At 42.4% G+C, this 20,102-nt stretch overlaps 1 protein-coding gene across 3 annotated transcripts in view; it reads right to left on the bottom strand.

Moving 5' to 3' along the window:
* Positions 1-20,102, bottom strand: part of CCDC88A (coiled-coil domain containing 88A) — a 612,058-nt gene that overhangs the window by 512,639 nt on the left and 79,317 nt on the right. For all 3 annotated transcript variants that reach the window (XM_033936818.1, XM_033936819.1, XM_033936822.1), the window contains exon 4: positions 10,488-10,557. In XM_033936818.1, coding sequence (XP_033792709.1) covers positions 10,488-10,557 — 70 coding nt within the window. The remainder of the gene's footprint in view (positions 1-10,487; positions 10,558-20,102) is intronic.

Genomic DNA, 20,102 nt, shown 5'->3' with positions numbered 1-20,102 from the left:
CCAATTTATACATAAATAACTGTATATATTTGTTAAAGATGAGTAACATTACCTGAAGCTTGAAATTGGTAGATAGCTCGACTGGTTTGATGTATAAATGTGAAAGTATCCAACTAAACATAAAAAAGTAGTATTAATCAATAAAATGAAAAAAAAATTTAAAAACCCAAGAATGCTAAAATAAAAAACATTAAAAAATAAAACTGAAAAATATAAAGTAATAAAAAATCAAAAAGAGGAAAAAACAGAAAAATAGAAGGAAAAGTAAAAAAAAAAACCCTGAAAAAAATTAGAAAAGTGAAATGTGTAAAGCGAATAACACAAACCAAAAGGAAAATAAAATGACTATGTGGGAACATACAAGTCTGATAACAAAAAGGTCAATTATGAAATAAAATAACTTTGCAAAAATGAAAGATGTGTAAAATATTTTTTTAAAAATAAATGAAAGGGCTCTACTTATTAAGAAGTTATACTGATGGGAACAAATATATGAAATGACAATGATAAATAAAATGCCAAAATTATCAAAATAAGTGATCGATGAATGAATATTAACATAAGACCGGTTGGGATAATTGCTGATCCTAGTCAAACCTGATTTAAACATGCAACTGCATAAAATCTGAAAACAAAGTTAAACCTGAAGGTAATAAGTGATCCATACAAGATACTAAATAGAATATGTATAATAAATGTATGCAATGAAAGATGTGTGTAGGAACAAAAAAAAAAAATGCTACTGGATTCAATGGCCAAAAGGTAATTAGTGCGCAAATGAGCAAATACCAGCCTATACTAAAGAGTATAGTAAGAACTGGTAGTAACCAAGAACCATGTAAGAGTTGAGAGAAAATAATAAATAATTGTAAATATACTAAAAAAAGCAATGGTGTAATAGCTAGAAAAATTTAATGAATAGAGGAAGCATGAACGCTGCATCTTTAAAACTAAGTCAAAATTCAACATATGAAATACATTTTAAAAAAGGGATAATGTCAATATGATAAAGTGAATACAAAAAATTGCTAAATGTGAAAGCCAAACAGCTTAAATCTCTCAACTAACAAAACTGACGAATCAAAATCTGTATTCACATTCTCAAAAATGTAAAAGCCAAAGAGCTTAAATCTCGCAACTAACAAAACTAACGAATCAAAGTTTGTATTCACATTCTCAAAAATGTAAATCTCAATGCTATCTTTATAATCACTAATCCTTATTTTATTTTAGGGTTTATTCCTTATTTTAAAGTTCCTGTAAAACATGCCAAGCTCTATCTTTATCGAGAGGATGTGGTATATAAACTTAAGGTTTAGTTTTGTTTAACTGATAAACACTAATTATGTGGCATTGAAAGAAAACAAAACACAAAATGCCTAAATAAAAAAGCCAAATTAAGCTACGTGGAAGAGCATGCTAGCCACAAAAATACACAAATGTGTAATAAACATTGCTAGTAGTTGATAGGGCTACATTATGAACAAAAAAAAAATAATAAATTAAGGGCTTCTTTTACAAAGCCGTGTTAGCATTTTAATGTGCTTAATAGCCGCTACCGCCTCCTCTTGAGCAGGCCGTAGTTTTTTGGCTAGCGCGGGGGTTAGCGTGTGCTAAAAATGTGCGTGCAATAAAGCCGCTAATGCAACTTCATAAAAGGAGCCCTAAGCGAAAACCAACTATTTCAATGACTTGACAATATAAATATAACGCTACTGAAATTGACACCATCTCGTTCATGTTTGCAAAGTTATTTTATTTCATAATTTACTTTTTTGTAATCAGATGTATGTTTCCACAGTCATTTTATTTTCCTTTTGGTTTGTGTTATTTACTTTACACATTTCACTTGTCTATTTTTTTTTTTTTTTTTAAATTTTCCTTCTTTTTTTTTTAGGGTTTTTAATTCCTTTTTTCTTTTTATTTTTTTATTACTGTATATTTTCTAGTTTAATTTTTTTAAACTTTTTTTTTTCATTTTAACATTCTTTTTTTTTTTTTTTTTTAAATTTTATGAATACTACTTTATGTTTAGTTGGATACTTTCACATTTATATATCAAACCAGTTGAGCTATCCACCAGTTTCAAGCTTCAGGTAACAATGCTCATCTATTTAACAAATATATACAGTTATATATAGCTATATAGATATAAATTGGTCATTTTCATTTTTTAACAATGCAATATTACTGTTCTGACTACAAATTGTCATTCTCATGCCTTGTAGAGACTAACTTTTAATTATCCCTTACATAAATTATAACTTATGAAATATTCTTTTAGTTATTATTGATTTCATATATTGTTTTTGTTTTTATAGTATATTTCACCACTTCAATTTCGATGGACATTCATTAGGTCTCATTCCTTTATTTGTCAATTTTCAATTTTTATATATATTTTTGCATATTTTTATATTTTCTTTTAAACTCCTGATGCAGGCCTTTGGCCGAAGCATGAATCGTGTTGAGTCTTGTTGTATTAACTAATAAATTGATCGGATTACAGATCAGTGGTTTTTGTCTCCTTCGATGTAGTGCTACCAATAAGAATTTAAAAGACATCTTGCACCTTCATCACTCCCTGTTCCAGGTACTAAAGACAAGGTCTGGGAACACTATCCATGTTCACATTGCTCTGTGTGCTATGTAAATGTGAAAACAAAGATGTTTATTCATCCCAAAACAAGAGACAAATATGAATTGAGACAATACATAATGCTTTAAATTTTGCCACTCAATTTAGCCAACGAGGATACCCTTTACCCATTGTAAAAAATGCTTTCAAAAGAACTAAGTATATTCATACTCAATGGGGTAAATCAAATAAGCGTCAGGCACAAAAATCCTTTGGTTTGTGTATTACCTTATTCTACCAAAGCACATCTTATACAAAAAGCAATACACTAACATTGGCATATACTTGACATTCATCGAAATTTAAAAGAACGCCCAAGATTTGCTTTCAAGCGAGCTAGAAATTTGGGTGAAATATTAAAAACTCAATCTTATAGTATGGAACGTTTCCCGGGACACGTCCCTTGTGGGCAATGTTCAGTTTGTTATGCATCTATGCACATTACTGAAATAACAATACCACATTCACAAAAAGTGTTTAAATTCAGATCTTCCACAAACTGTAAATCTCAGGGGGTAGTATATGCCATAGTTTGTCCCTGTGGCCTATATTACACAGGTCACACACAACATCAGATTAAATTGAGAATTATGGAACATTTGAGCACCATTAGGACAAGCAAAATGGAGGCTCCCTTGACTCAACATTGGATAACAGCTGGTCATACTTTAAATGAATTAAGATACACAGTTCTGATAAAAGTAACTTTACCTCATGGATGAGATTTATTTCAATCTTTGCTTTATAAAGAACAAAAATTAATATATGGCTGGCACACAGTGGAGCCATGAGGTCTTAACCATGAAATTGAATGGCCTTCCAAAATGTTCTAGCTCTCTTTTACTATATGGGGACATTTTAATTTAATTAAATTTATCTCAATTGATTCTAATTTAATTTCATTCCAATTTAATTCCATTCTTTGGATGTTAAATTGGATGACAATTAAGCTCTCAGAGGATACTGTACATACTCGAATATAAGTCGGGCAGCTTAATATTCAAATGTCCTGCCCCGTCAGACTCTGCGCCCAGCACCCTTCCATCCTCCCCTCCCCTGTCAGGCTCTGCACCCAGCCCCCTTCCTTCCTCCCCTGTCAGGGTCTGCACCAGCACCCTTCCATCCTCCCCTCCCCTGTCAGGCTATGAACCCAGCACCCTTCCCCCCCCTGTCAGGCACTTCACCCTCCCTTCCTGCCAGACTGTGCACCCAGCACCCTTCCCTTTCTCCCCTGTCAGGCACTGCACCAGCCCCCTTCCTTCCTTCCTTTCCCCCTCCCCTGTCAAGCATTGCACCAGCCCCCTTCCTTTCCCCTTCCCTGTCAGGCACTGCACCAGCCCCCTTCCTTCCTTCTCCTTCCCAGGCCGGTGAGCCTGACCTCAGTCCCGGGAAAGATGATGGAGGCACTGATTAAAGACAGCATCTATGAGCACATCGAAAAAAATGGGCAGCTAAAACCGAGTCAACATGGCTTCTGTAAGGGTAGGTCATGCCTCACAAACTTATTGTACTTCTTTGAGGGAGTGAACAGCCAGGTGGATAAAGGGGAATCTATAGACATTATTTACCTTGACTTCCAAAAAGCCTTCGACAAGGTGCCACACGAGAGACTGCTTAAAAAGATATGGAACCACGGGGTACAAGGGGAGGTCCACCGATGGATCAAAAACTGGCTGGCAAACAGGAAGCAGAGGGTTGGCGTAAAGGGCCACTACTCAGACTGGAAAGGGGTCACGAGCGGAGTTCCGCAGGGGTCGGTGCTGGGACCACTCTTGTTCAATATCTACATAAATGACCTAGAGGCGGGAACTAAGTGTGAAGTCATTAAATTTGCAGATGACACCAAACTATACAGCAGGGCTCAAACCAAGGAAGACTGTGAAGATCTCCAAAAGGATCTAACGCAGCTGGAAAAGTGGGCCGAAAAGTGGCAGATGAGCTTCAACGTGGGGAAATGCAAGGTCATGCACGTGGGGAAAAAGAACCCGATGTTCACATACAAAATGGGGGGAACACCACTAGGGGTTAGTAACCTGGAGAGAGACCTGGGAGTGATGGTAGACGCAACACTGAAGGCATCGGCGCAATGCGCCACAGCCTCTAGGAAAGCAAACAGAATGCTGGGTATCATTAAGAAGGGTATTACGACCAGGACGAAGGAAGTCATCATGCCGCTGTATCGTGCAATGGTACGGCCGCATCTGGAGTACTGTGTCCAGTACTGGTCGCCGTACCTCAAGAAAGACATGGCGTTACTTGAGGGAGTACAAAGAAGAGCAACCAAACTGATAAAGGGAATGGAAAATCTCCCATATTCTGACAGATTGAAGCAGTTGGGACTTTTCTCCCTGGAAAAGCGAAGACTTAGAGGAGACATGATAGAAACCTTCAAGATCCTGAAGGGCATAGAAAAAGTAGACAGGGACAGATTTTTTAAATTAAGGGGCACCACAAGTACAAGGGGGCACTTGGAGAAATTGAAAGGGGATAGGTTTAGAACAAATGCTAGGAAGTTCTTTTTCACTCAGAGGGTGGTGGACACATGGAACGCGCTTCCAGAGGCTGTTGTAGACAAGAAAACATTAAATGGTTTCAAAGAAGGTTTGGATAGATTCCTAGAAGAAAAAGGGATTGGGGGGTATAGATAGGTATAGACCATTGCTCAGACAATGGGCCTGATGGGCCGCCGCGGGAGCGGACCGCTGAGCAGGATGGACCTATGGTCTGCCTCAGCGGAGGCAACTTCTTATGTTCTTATGTTCTTATGTTCCCGTCAGACTCTGCACCCAGCACCCTTCCTTCTTTTCCCCGTCAGACTCTGCACCCTCCCTCCCTGCCCTAGCCTCATATGGTACCTCATCTTAGCGATCCGCGGTGGAGGTGCAGCGGGCAGGAGCAAACTTTCCAAGTTCCTGCCCTGCTGACAACCGGCTGCCGCGATTTCCTTTGGCGCTGAGCTACATGAGCAGGAGCGCGATTTGGCGCTGCTGCTTGGTACTGAAAGGCATCCTTACTGGCTCCCGCGAATTCTGCCAATGATGGAGCTCTGATCAACCAATCATCTAGATAGCCCATCCCGGGCTCCGTGATAGACTCGTGTTGCTGTCCTGATCTACTGGGCCGATCAGCCTTCATCTCCCTGATGTCCCCCACCGCTGCCCCAAGTTCTCCCTGCAGAAGCGTTGGACTGACCAGCATTTCTCTCCCTGACGTCAATTTTGGCATCGGAGAGGAAGTTCTGGGCCAGCCAATCGCTGCCTGGCTGGCCCAGAACTTCCTCTCTGACATCAGAGGAAGAGCTGGTCAGTGCGACGCTTCTGCAGGGAGGGCTTGGGGCTAGTGGCTTGGGGGCCTGTTCCCCGATTGTAGCGGTGGCGGCAAACCTAGTGGCTTGGGGGAGGGCAGGGAGAGAAAAAGAAAGGGGGCAGGCAGGGAGACAGAAAGAAGGAGGGCAGGGAGACAAAGAAAGAAAGGGGGAACAGGGAGACAGAAAGAAAGGGGGCATGGAGAGAGAGAGAAAAAGAAAGAAAGGGAGGCAGGGAGACAGAAAGAAAAAAGGGGGCAGGGAGAAAGAAAGAAAAAGTTAGGGAGAGAATGAGGTCTGGAGGAGAGGAAGCATACAGGAGGCTGAAAGAAGGGAAGAAATATTGGATGCACAGTCAGAAGAAGAAAGTGCAACCAGAGACTCATGAAATCACTAGACAACAAAGGTAGGAAAAATTATTTTATTTTCAATTTAGTGATCAAAATGTGTCTGTTTTGAGAATTTATATCTGCTGTCTATATTTTGCACTATGGCCCCCTTTTACTAAACTGCAATAGCAGTTTTTAGCACAGGGAGTCTATGATCATCAAGAGCAGCGCGGGGCATTCAGTGCAGCTCCCTGTGCTAAAAACTGCTATCATGGAAATAGTAAAAAGGGAGGGAGTATATTTGTCTATTTTTGTATGGTTGTTACTGAGGTGACATTGCATAGAGTCATCTGCCTTGACCTCTTTGAAAAAAACCCAGAATATGAATGATAATTAACATTTTCTCTGCCTTTCAGTGTGCTTTGTGTTTTTTCTAAAATTTTATTGTTGGTAGATCATTTTGACTTGGTCATTTTAAAAGTAGCTCGCAAGCTAAAAAAGCCCCTGCCCTAAAGGATCCGCGGATCCAGTACTCAAGTCTGGATCCCCCAAACTGAGATGGGCTGCACTATCAAACAAATGATCAACAAGGTCCGGATCAGCCACTGGATCCCCCTGAACAGATGTGGAAGGATTAACAGTCGGTATGGCCGGAGGCAATGAGACCCCCGAGGGCACCCCACTGCCCAGAGACGTCGAATGGGGGCCAGAAGAGCACCCAGCAGCCGGACCTCTGGTTTGAAATTCAAACCACAAAAATTGCATGAATTCAGAAAAGTTGTCTGTTCCCTGGGGCACAGTGTCACCCTTAGATGACTTAGACTTGCGTTTCTTAGGCTCCGGCAGGTATGCTGCCTGGCTGACCGAAGAACCCATAGAGCCAAGCCCTAAAAGTAATGGGCTAGCTGAGTGTGAAATAACCTGCTTCAGTAAGGGGGAAGCTGAACTAGCCGTCACCTCCCCCCCTCCCCGACAGCGCTATGCGGCATGTGGCACACAGACACTCCAAAAGCATTAAATATGCGCCAACTTTACATGAATCCACAAGAAGAGACCCTGAGGACTCGATCCCAGCAGTTTTTCTGGCAAAAATTCCAATTTCCAAGAAGCAAGGAAAAGCAGAAAAAAAAGATTGATAAAAAATCCAAGATGGCCACCAGCACCAAATTCACACCAAAAATGCACTATTTTACACCCTTCCTGAAAATAAAAACAAACAAACAGCAATTTTAGGATTTTTCAGGTGGGGGACCACAGAGTAACACCTGGAAACAAAGAAAACCTCTCTATTTTAACTTTTCTCGATCCCTCTGAGAGCCTATTAGCTCCCACTCTGACCAGAGACACTTGTGCTTTACCTGCTTCCCAGCCCTTTTCAGTAGCTGGTTCAGAATTCACTGCCACAATCCTGAAAATGCTTTCTCCAAACTGATCTTCAGGCTGCTGGTCAGACTCTACTGTCCGACTATGCCTCCAACCCCTCGGACCACCGGATGTACACCAGGATCAGCGGAGGCACGACAATGCAGCTGGCACAATGCGGGACACCGCTGAGCTCCCTAAGCATGCCTAACAGTCTGTGCTCAACCCCTGCTTAACAGAAGGTGAGACTAGGTCAAGGACAGCCCTGAGCTCCATGGAACACTATGCAGACTGGATAACAGGTACTCCTGAAGGGATCAGCCTGTCAGCTACAGACCAAAGTCTGTGAATTCTCAAATAGGCAGACCTTTAAATCCACTTTAAATGCAAAAATATCCATGAAAGTAACGGAACTACATTGAATTAAAAACAATAAAATGAAGAGAGCAGAATACACCCTATGGTCTAGAACAGGGGTGCCCACACTTTATGGGCTTGCGAGCTACTTTTATAATGACTAAGTCAAAATGATCTACCAACAATAAAATAAAAAAAAACCACAAAGCACACTGAAAGGCAGAGAAAATGTTAATTATTCATATTCCGGGTTTTTTCAAAGAGGTGGCAGATGACTCTATGCAATGTCACCTCAGTAACAAAATAAAAAAATAGACAAATTTAAGATAGGCCTAAAAACCTTCTTATTCTGTGACGCATTTACCAGTGATTAGACTTATCTTCTTTCCTTTTTCTTTCTAAGCAACCAACCGCTTTAATAAAGCGACCCCACCCCATATGTTTTATCCCTTCCCTCTATCTCCTTTTTCTTCTTAAATATGTAACTTTTCCCCTCCCCTCCCATTTATCCTCACTCTCTAGTTTGTCCTGTCAAAATTATTCATGTCCACACTATATATTTAATATACCAATTATTTTACCTTTAAATTTTTAGCCTTCCTATTTTTTAAATTCTATTGTTAACCGGCCAGATATTTGTTTGATGGTCGGTATATTAAAATTAATAAACTTGAAACTTGACAAATACACCCCCTCCCTTTTTACTAAACCACAACAGTAGGTTTTAGCACAAGGAGTTACGCTGAATGCCTCACGCTGCTCTCAATGCTCATAGGCTCCCTGCGCTAAAAACGCTCTTGCGGTTTAGTAAAAGGGAGCCATAGTGCAAAATATAGACAGCAGATATAAATTCTCAAAACCGACACATTTTGATCACTAAATTGAAAATAAAATCATTTTTCCTACCTTTGCTGTTTGGTGATTTCATGAGTCTCTGGTTGCACTTTCTTCTTCTGACTGTGCATCCAATCTTTCTTCCTTTCTTTCAGCCTCCTGTATGTTTCCTCTCCTCCAGACCTCATTCTCTCCCCCAACTTTTTCTTTCTGTCTCCCTGTTCCCCCTTCTTTCTGTCTCCCTGTCTGCCCCCTTTCTTTCTTTCTCCGTGCCCTCCCCCAAGCCACTCGGTTTGCTGCCACCGCCATCGGGGAACAGCCCCAAGCCACCGCCGTCCCAAGCTTTCCCTGCAGAAGCATCGCGCTGACCAGCATTCCGCTCCCTGACATCAAGAGAGGAAGTTCCAGGCCAACAAGGCATTTCTCCTCATTCCATCCAGCCTGAGCCCCATCTCTCCTTGATCCAGCATTTCCCTTCTGTGTCTGTCAGAATTACCATTCCACCTATTTTCCAGCATCACCCTTCTTTGTGTCCATCTCACCTATATCCCTATCTCACCACTTTTTCAGAATCTTCATTTGTCTCTGTCCTTGTCTTTACCCCATGTTCACCATTTGCCCTTTCAATGTCTTTATCTCCCCCCCCCACACACTTTTTCAGCATTACTTCTATGTCTCTATTTCACCTCCTCTTCATGTCCCCTCTGTATCTCTATCCTTATTCAGTAGATCCTGCTTACTCTTTCTCTTCTTTGTATCACGATCTCCATTTTCAGCTGTCCCCCCTTTTCCTTTGTTACTGCACCCGGTAGCCAGAATCTTTCCACCCTCCCTCCACTCCGGCCCAGCCCAGTATGAAATATTTCCTTTTGTTTCCCTCCCCTCTCTCTTTCTCTCTCTCTTCTCCTCCCTCACCCACGAGTCCTGCATCTGGCCCTCTCCCTTCTACTTGCACCTGGCAACACCCCCCTGCTCCGCGGCTCTCTTAAGCAACTCGTCAGCAGCGGTGATCAAGATAAGCTGCCGACATCGAGGCCTTCCCTCTACGAGTCCCGCCTTTGTGGAAAAAGGAAGTTAAAACAAGCGGGACTCGCAGAGGGTAGGCCCCGACGTCAGAAGCTTGTGTCGATCGCTGCTGCTGAGTTGCCGAAGAGAGCCGCGGAGCAAGGGGTGTGGCCGGAAGCAGGTAGAAGGGAGAGGGAGATAGGAAGGTTGTAGAAGCTCCTGAGCATGCCACTGACCCCAGCCAGGATGATTTCTTTTTCAGGCTGCTGCTGCCGCTGCCATGCTCCCCTCCCCCCCCCCCCGAAATGACAAAAACAGCCTAAAGTGGATGCCCGGCGTCGGCATCTTTGACCGGTAGATCAGGACGGCAACACGAGTCTATCACGGAGCCCGGGATGGGCTCTGCGATCGACTCACGTTGCCTTCCTGAGCTACCGGTCGATCGCGATCGACGTATTGGGCATCCCTGGTCTAGAATGTCTCACCTAATGCACTGGAATGAGAATTAATGAAGCTTACAATCTTACATACACAGCTATTTAAAAATTTTAAATACAAATACGTCAAATAATGCCTGGCATAAGATTTCATTTTCTCTATACTCCACTTAATTTCCAATTACTGATAAAACACAAAAATATACTGATATGTAACTTACCTGAAAATGGATTTTTCCCAATTATTAAAACATTTGGTAAAGGCATCATAATCAGCTGTTGTAAGGTCTCCTGTAGAAATAGATCAAACATTTTAATTTCATCTGCATTTGTGCCATTATTATACATTACAAATCAAGTCAATGCAGTTTAAAATAACCATAAAAGAAAGCATAAAATATCTCAATCTGCTAAAAATAAACTACCCCAAAACCACCCATAAGCCCAACCTGTCAACCCTTACAGATATTTCATACATAATTTCAATCCATCGCTCAAAGAATGCTGGCCTAGTGCCTAGCCCTCAGTAAGCCTGGTTCTAAAAGAGAGGTTGTAGACTAGGCTCAGCATTAAAGATAGTTTTTCACAGCAACCTGTGAAGAACTGTCTGGGAAAAGTAAACTTTGGTTTCAGTAGGTTATATCATCGTAGTTCTCTTTTTAGCTCAGCAAAATCAGTTAGGCAATAGTGTAGCCTTTAGAGTCTCTATTAGGGATTAATACAAAAGTATTTTAGCCTATATTAGTGTTTTAGGTTGCATTTCAGGGCATAATATCAGATTAGGATATAAATAGTTGTTGAGGAAAGGCTCTGGTGTTAAATTAATATCCTCTTGCCCACCCCAAGGCAGAGCTTTTAATAGGCTCTTCAGCCAACCAGGAACAGGGCATTACTTTGATAGGATTTTTCTGCCCTTTCTTTATTCTTCCAGGTGTAAGTAGATCTGCACCACAGTATGGCTGGGAAACATCGTATCATCAAAGCTGCTGCTCAGGTTATAACTTCTGTCTCTGTGCAGACAGAAAATGTTACCCAGGCAGAGGGAATGGTTCCATGTGCAAGCTGTCTTCAGCTTGAATCTCTCATGAAGCAAGTAAAGGAACTGAGAGAGGAGGTGGCAAGACTGAGAAGCATCAGTGAGAATGAGAGGTACATCGAAGAAATGGTTCATGAGGTGTAAAAGATTTTCAGCAGTGGGGAGGCTTCCAGTGACGTCACCTAGCTGAATGGCTGATTAGAGCCTGAGCTCTGACCTGATTGAGCTGAAAAACCCCTTTAATGAGCAAGTTTTCTACCTTCCTACAAATATATAGCTGGTTACTGGATGCTAAAAACCTAATGTGTTTCCCCAAAAATAAGACCTACCCCAAAAATAAGCCCTAGTTAGATCACCCCTGAACATAAGAAGTGCCATCTCAGGAACAGACCTAGGTCCATCAAGTCCAGCGATCCGCACACGCGGAGGCCCCACCAGGTGTACCCTGGCATAGTTTTAGTCCCCATATCACTCTAGCTTACCTTTACTTACGTCACCTTATGCCACTCATAAGGAGATGTACATCTAACTTACCCTTAAATCCTAGAACGGTGGATTCCGCAATTATCTCTTCTGGGAGAGCATTCCAGGTTTCCACTACTCGTTGCGTGAAGCAGAACTTCCTGATATTTGTCCTGAACTTGTCCCCCCTTAGCTTCAATCCATGTCCTCTTGTCCGTGTCACATTGGACAATGTAAATAATTTTTTTTCCTGCTCTATTTTGTCGATACCTTTCAGTATTTTGAAAGTCTCGATCATATCCCTTTGCAGTCACCTCTTCTCAAGGGAGAACAATCCCAATCTCTTAAGTCATTCCTCATATTCCAAGTTCTCCATGCCCTTTATTAGCTTTGTTGCTCGTCTCTGCACCCTCTCGAGTATTTTTATATCCTTCTTTAAGTATGGAGACCAATGTTGGACGCAGTATTCCAAGTGTGGTCTGACCATCGCTTTATAAAGCGGCAGTATTACTTTCTCCGACCTACTCGTAATTCCCTTCTTTATCATGCCTAGCATTCTATTTGCGTTCTTCGCTGTCGCCGCGTATTGCGCCGACAGTTTCAGGGTCCTATCGATTAATACGCCCAGGTCCCTTTAACTGTTTGGTTTTTCCCAAAGTTGCACCTGACATACTATACTTGTGTTCCTTATTTTTTCTGCCTAAGTGCATCACTTTGCATTTTTCCACATTAAACTTCATCTGCCATTTATCAGCCCAATTTTCCAATCGGCTCAAATCGCTCTGGAGTTCCTCGCTGTCCTTCTGCGATTTGATTGCCCGGCGTAATTTTGTGTCATCTGCAAACTTGATCTCACTGGATGTTCCATCCTCCAGGTCATTTATGAAGATATTAAATAAGATGGGCCCAAGTAAAGAGCCCTGGGGCACACCACTAGTCACAGTCTCCCAGTCTGAGAATTTCCCATTTATGCCCACTCTCTGCCTTATGTTTTCCAGCCATTTGCCTATTCATCTTAGTATGTCTCCTTCTATTCCATGACCTTGCAGTTTCCTGAGGAGTCTTACATGTGGAACCTTGTTGAATGCTTTCTGAAAATCCAAGTATATAATATCCACCGGTTCTCTATTATCAATTTGTTTGTTCACTGTCTCAAAAAATTGAAGTAGGTTCGTCAAACATGACTTCCCTTTCCTGAATCCATGTTGGCTGGCTTTCATCAGGTCGTGTGTGATCAGCGCCTCAACCATCTTCCCAGGGACTGACGTGAGACTCACAGGTCTATAGTTGCCCGGTACTCCTCTCGATCCTTTTTTAAAATCGGCGTGACATTCGCTATCTTCCAATCGTCCGGTATCTGTCCTGTTTTGATTGACAGGTTGGCAAGTTTTTGCAATAGTGTCACTTTTGAGTTTGTCAATCTGGCAGTAAATCCGATCCAAGTCCACTTCTACTGTTGTAAGGCTGTCCTCTGTTGCTCCTTTGAACACTTTTACCACTTCTGGAATTGTTGCAGTGTCTTCCTTTATAAAGACAGTCGCAAAGAAGGAATTTATTCTGTCTGCGATTTGTTTGTCTTCCTTGATGCACCCTTTTCTTCCATGGTCGTACAGCGGTCCCACTGCCTCTTTTGCGGGTTTTCTCCCTTTCACGTACCTGAAGAAGGGCTTGAAGTTTTTGGCCTCTTGCACTATTTTCTCCTCATTGTCCTTATTGGCATCCCTCACTGCCCTGTGACACTTCTTCTGATCACCCTTGTGTTTGTTCCAAGTTTCGGTTGTTTTCGTGCATTTCCATGCTTTGAAGGAGTCCTTCTTTTCTTTTATGGCTTCCTTAACCTCTTTAGTAAGCCACGCCGGCTCTCTTTTGCTTTTGGTTTTCTTTGCTTTGGACATCCGCAGAATGTAAAGGCTTTGTGCTTCAGTGATAGTATTTTTCAGTAGGGACCATGCCTGTTCTACTGTTTTGACTTTGCCCATTTTTTTCTTGATCCGTTGTTTCACCATGGTTCTTATGCTATCTTTTCTTCCCTTTTAAAGTTTAAAGTCGTGGTTGAGGTTTTAGTACCTTTCCCCTTCCCGACATCGAGTTTGAAGTTGATCCTGTTGTGATCACTCGTCCCCAGCAAGACTGTGACTTCTACTTCCTTAGCCGGCCCCGTAATGCTGCTTAGGACCAAGTCCAAGGTGTCATTTTCTTTTGTCGGCTCTCCCAATTGTTCCAGGAAGTAGTCCCCTAGCACTTCCAGGAACATTGCCTCCTTGCCACAATTTGAGGTTCCCAGGTCCCAGTCTATCCCTGGAAAGTTGAAATCCCCCAAGATTACAACATTACCCGTCTTACATTCGTGTTTAATTTCCTCTATCATTTCCGAGTCTGTTTCCTCCCCCTGTCCTGGCGGTCGGTAGTAAAGGCCAATCTTTGTGTCAGTACCGTTGTGTCTGGGAATTTTTATCCAGAGGGATTCCAGCTTCTCTTTCTTTTTCGTCATAGTCATTCTCACAGATTCTATTTCTTCACGAACATATAGGGCAATACCTTCACCTTTTTGCCCCACTCTATCTCTTCTGTACAGTTTGTATCCCTGTAGTACTGTATCCCATTTGTTTTCGTCATTCCATTAGGTTTCTGTTATGCCAATGATTTCCAGTTCGTCGTTTTTTGCTTTTGCTTCCAATTCTCCCATTTTGTTTCTCAAACTTCTTGCATTCGTATACATACATTTGAGTTCCCTGTGTGTTACCTTCTTGGACTCTTTAAGCTTAGCAGTCTCCCTTGGTTCTTTTACGGTATTTCTTTCTGCTCCTGTGTTGTCTTCCTTATATGCTTTGTGCACATCCCCTCCTATGCCTGAGTAGCTGTCCGTAGTTCCTCCCAAATATCCTCGACACTCCCCAACTCCATCCCTGGATTCACCAGTGGCAGCAGCTTGTTTAGATTGCTGACGACGCTGCTGTTTGGCGGGAGATATGTCAGTCTCATGGTGGGAGGGTCGGCATGGTTCTGCTGCACAGGAGGATGGGAGGGAAAGATGCTGCTCAAGGGTACTGCTGTACAGGAGGGATGGGAGGGAGGGATAGAAAGATGCTGCAGAGGGAAGGCACAAGAGGATGGGTAAGAGGGGAGGAAAGATGTTGCACATGTGGGGGACAGAAAGGAAAGAGGAAGAATTGGAGTGGAGGAGAGGAAGGCAGAAATGATCATTATACATGAAAAAAATAAGACATCCCCCCAAATAAGCCCTAGTGCATTTCTTGAATCCAAAATTAATATATGATACTGGTCTTATTTTCAGGGAAACATGGTACTGCGACTAGGATGCTGGCGAAAAAGAAACCTGTGGGCTCTAAATCTCAGCATCAGGGAGTGAAGAAAAGTTCCCTGTGCCATGTGGGAGAGGCGTTGGTGCTGACGGCAAGATACTCGGGCGACAGCAACTTTGAGTCCTAGTCAATGCAGGATGTGATATATGGGTCCCCATCGGCTTCAGTTACCAAAGCAGATTTGCAGCAATAGGTAGCTGAAATTAAGAAGGAAATAGTGGGTGTTAAAGGGAAAATTAAGGATGCTGTGCGGGAAATTAAACAAGACCTGGCGGATTTGGTTCATCGTGTGACGGATACGGAACAGAGGATTGGGGAACAGGAGGATTTAGTGCAAGAGTTGCAAATTCTAACTACTTACACGCAGAAGGATTTGTTGGACTGTATTACCAGGGTCGAGGATCTTGAGAATAGGTCTTGACAAAACAACATTCACCTACTGGGCATACCTGATAGTGACTACTTTAAAGGATGTGGAGCAGGTGGTGAAAGTAGTATATATACACGTTCTTGGGACGGAGGAGGAGGGAATGCAAGAACCCCAGCACGGTGAATATCCTAAAGATATCATAGCATCTTTGCATAACTTCAAGGAGCAGAAGAGGTTGCTTCAGAAGGTGCGAGAGCTTGAGACTATTTCTTGGAAAAACTGTAAGGTGGAGATATTCCAGGACTTATCCTCCATAAGGTAGGCAAAACTGAAAGGAGCGATTGTAAGGGCGACAAACCTTTTTGTGAGGCAAGTAAGTAACCTTTTTGTGAGGCAAGTAAGTAAAAGTAAGAGGTAAAGAAGGCCACTTTGGTTCTCAAAAGTAGTAGCTGAGAAGGTAAGGAATAAGAGGTTAGTTTTGATAAACTACAAAAGATTGCAGAAAGAGACAGGCAAAAATATCTGGAAACGTTAAGAGAGACTGGTCGTGTAGTCAGGAAAGCAAAGATGCAAATGGAAGAAAAAATAGCTGACCCGGTAAAAACAGGGAGACAAGACATTTTTAGTGATAGGAAGAAGTGCAAAAGTGGCATTGTGAGACTCAAAGGTGAAGGGGAGGAATATGTAGAAGCTGATAAAGAAAAGGCCGAATTGCTTAACAAATATTTCTGTACTGTATTCACGGCTGAAGCGCCGGGAGCGGGACCGTAGAAGACAAATGTGAATAGGGATGGAGGAGTAATAGACCCTGATCAATTTTCAGAGGGATGTGTTTGAGCTAGCTAAAATAAGAACAAGAAGTGCCTATGCTGGGTCAGACCAGAGGTCCATCGTGCCCAGCAGTCCGCTCGCGTGGCGGCCCAACAAGTCCAGGACCTGTGTAGTAGTCTTCTATCTGTACCCCTCTATCCCCTTTTCCTTCAGAAATTTGTCCAATCCCTTCTTGAACCCTAATACCGTACTCTGTCCTATCACGCCCTCTTGAAGCACATTCCAGGTGTCCACAACCCGTTGGGTGAAGAAAAACTTCCTAGCATTGGTTTTGAATCTGTCCCCTTTCAACTTTTCCGAATGCCCTCTCGTTCGTGTATTTTTTGAAAGTTTGAAGAACCTGTCCCTCTCTACGCCCTTCATGATCTTGTAAGTTTCTATCATATCCCCTCTAATTCTCCTCTTCTCCAGGGAAAAGAGCCCCAGTTTCTCTAGTCTCTCAGTGTATGAAAGACTTTCCATACCCTTTATCAATCGTGTCGCTTTCCTCTGAACCCTTTCGATTATCGCCATATCCTTCTTAAGATACGGTGACCAATATTGGACGCAGTACTCCAGATGCGGACGCACCATCGCCCAATACAACGGCAAGATAACTTCTTTCGTTCTGGTTGTAATACCCTTCTTGATTATACCTAGCATTCTATTCGCTTTCTTAGCAGCCGCTGTGAATTGTGCCGACGGCTTCATTGTCATGTCCACTATTACCCCCAAGTCCCTTTCTTGGGAACTCTCACTCAATAACAGCCCTCCCATCGTATAGCTGTACCTATTCTCCAAATATTATACGTAATACGCCGTCTCCTACTGCAGATTAGACTGCTGCCCCCCAAACATTATGAAAGTCACGCCACTCTCTTTCAAAGCCAAGTTATACAACTGGCTCTCCTCTCTCTTACTAACCGGTACTTTCCCTGAGGATCTAGGCCAGATTCTGATCACCCCAATAGTAAAAAATCCTAGAGAATCTACCAAACAGACATCTAATTACAGACCAATTGCGAGCACTCCCTTTTTCGTCAAGTTAATGGAAGGTCTGGTCAACCAGGAACTAGTAATGTATCTGGAGAAATTTAGCATACTGCACGACAATCAGTCTGGTTTCCGCTCTGGATTCAGCACCGAAACTGTCATAGCATCACTACTGGATTTCCTCCACACCTTATTCAGCCAGGGTACCAGCGCTCTTATTCTGCAACTAGACCTAAGTAGTGCCTTCGATCTAGTTGACCACACTATTCTGATTGACTGTCTTTCAGGTAACGTGTTAAAAAGGTTTCGGGGGGTTTTGAGCAAACGGTCATATCAAGTCTACAGTGACAATAAAAAATCGCAGGGCTCTCCCCTTTCCGCCACTCTGTTCAACATCTACCTTGCCTCATTGGCAAACTTACTTCAAAACCTAAAGGTTAAATTCTACATCTATGCAGACGATATCATCATTGTTATTCCCCTTACTACTCTGACCTCCAAGATTAAGATTCATTTATCATCCATTCTAAAGGAAATCGAACTATGGATGACCGACTTCAAATTGAAGCTCAACACCGACAAAACTAAATTTTTCCTCGCAAGCCCCAATGACAAAATCAGTGACCCATCGATCTCCTTGAATGGTCAGGTCTTCCCTATTGACCACTCCATTAAAATCCTGGGAGTCATCCTAGACCGCCACCTCACTCTAAATGCTCACACAGATTTATTAGTTAAAAAATGCTTTTCGGTACTATGGAAACTCAGAACCATAAGAAAATACTTTGATGTTCCATCCTTCCGCTTACTGGTTCAATCTTCCATCCTGAGCCTGCTCGATTATTGCAACATTATTTACTTGGGATCATTCAAAACTCGGCAGTTCGGCTGATCTTTAGGCTGAAGAAATGGGAACACATAAGCCCCTACTATCAAAAACTCCATTGGCTGCCCCTAGAGGCGCAAATCCTGTTTAAGTTCTCCTGTCTATGTTACAAATCAATATTTGGCTTAGCCTCCACTTACCTGGTTTCCCACTTCAATCTGGCAAGTTATATTAATTAGGCCCTGGGTTTATACCTCTATATGGTACCCCAATATTTTATTCTGGGGCCGATTTTTAGATGATATTTTCTTTATTTGTGATAGTACGAGACAAGAATTGGAAGCGTTTTATCAGCATTTGAATTCTGTTGACACCAATATCAAATTTACCATGGTATGTCATCAAACCATGATCGACTTTCTAGACATTTCTGTCCAGGTACAGGAGGGTTTGATTTCCACATCACTTTACAGAAAGCCAGCGACTAGAAACACTACGCTGCATTACAATAGTTTTCACCCTTATAAACTAAGGTACAATTTGCCCATTGGGCAATTCTTGCGGATTCGCAGGATTTGCTCCTCGGTCTCTCAATACAAAGTGGAAGCTAAAAAATTGGGGGATAGATTGCGGACTAGGGGTTATCCTGAAGGTTCAATTAGACAGGCGTATATAAGGGGGAAATATGCGCAGAGGAATCTCCTTTTGCAAGAACCGAGAGATACTCCCCAGGGAGATTACAACCAACTGACTTGTGTTTTGCCCTTTTCCAGGGCAACTTCAGCCCTGGTAGACATGCTCAAGAAATATTGGTATATAGTTCAGTCATAAATCTTTGGAAAATTTCCCCTTAGTTGCTTACTCTCGGGGGAGATCACTGGGTCAATGCTGTAACTTTCAAAGATATGGGAAGAGACAGAGAATGGTGGGTGGACGCCACGGCAGTTGTGGAAGATGCCAGTGGTGTCCACTCACCATCCAGGGCGACAGTTGGCAGGTTCCAGGGAGAGATCTGATTTTAAGATCCAGAATTGACACTGATTGCAACTCACAGGGGGTTGTATATGCAATAATTTGCCCCTGCGACCTTATATACATCGGTCGTACTAATCGTAAGATCAAGTTACGTCTCAACGAACACAAGTCCCGCATAGTAAATAGGGTAGCCCAGGCTCCCTTAGTGGAACATTGGGCTAAACATAAACATTCTGTGGAAGAATTGAGATGGCGTATTATTTATAAGATCAATGACACTGAGGGGGAGGGAGATCTGAGACAGCTCAATGAAGAGGAGCAGAGGTACATTTTTAAGGTTGATACAGTTGAACCCCGCGGGTTAAACAGCATGATCGAATGGAGTTCTGTGATGTGAACTACCCACAAGTTCAGCCAATAAGCTGCAGGGGGGCGTGAACTTGAAGGAGAGAAGGAAGTATTTAAATTGAGTTCCGAGGACGCCGGCGCCATCTTTTGCTCATTTAAATTTTTGGAGTCGGATGACGGCGGCGACCTCGGTAAGGTGCAGTTTATCACATTGGTTTTTAACGTTGCAACTTTTGATAGGGAGGGGACTGTACACAATTGTATGTTTACGGCTCCGTTTCTATATTTTCCAGGGAGACCCTTGAGAAAGCACGGTTTATGTGCGAAACATGTCGGGTCTGGCTCCCCAGGTTTGGCTGAGATAAGTACTATTCAAAATTTGGATTACTATTAATAAGTGCAATAGAATAACGATGTATTCATTAGAAAACTAGATCAAAAATATAAAAGCAAAGCAAAAACACTAAAGTTGGAAAAGACAGCCAATGATGAAGCACCACACGAGGCTTCCCGCGATTTAAACATTTTTTTGCGGTGGAGTGGTGGGGCTGAGGCGTCCTTTCTAATATTATATATTCACACGATTAACAATACAACATCCAGACCATTTATGTAAATGCAGTTGCAATGAAAGTCTATGGCAGCCTGCTATACACAGTATAAGCAAGGAGATCAGTACCCTAAGAAGCTGAA

Source organism: Geotrypetes seraphini, chromosome 3 (genome assembly GCF_902459505.1).
Source record: "Geotrypetes seraphini chromosome 3, aGeoSer1.1, whole genome shotgun sequence".
In the NCBI taxonomy this organism is placed as follows: domain Eukaryota; kingdom Metazoa; phylum Chordata; class Amphibia; order Gymnophiona; family Dermophiidae; genus Geotrypetes; species Geotrypetes seraphini.
This window is presented reverse-complemented; position numbering and strand designations above follow the sequence as displayed.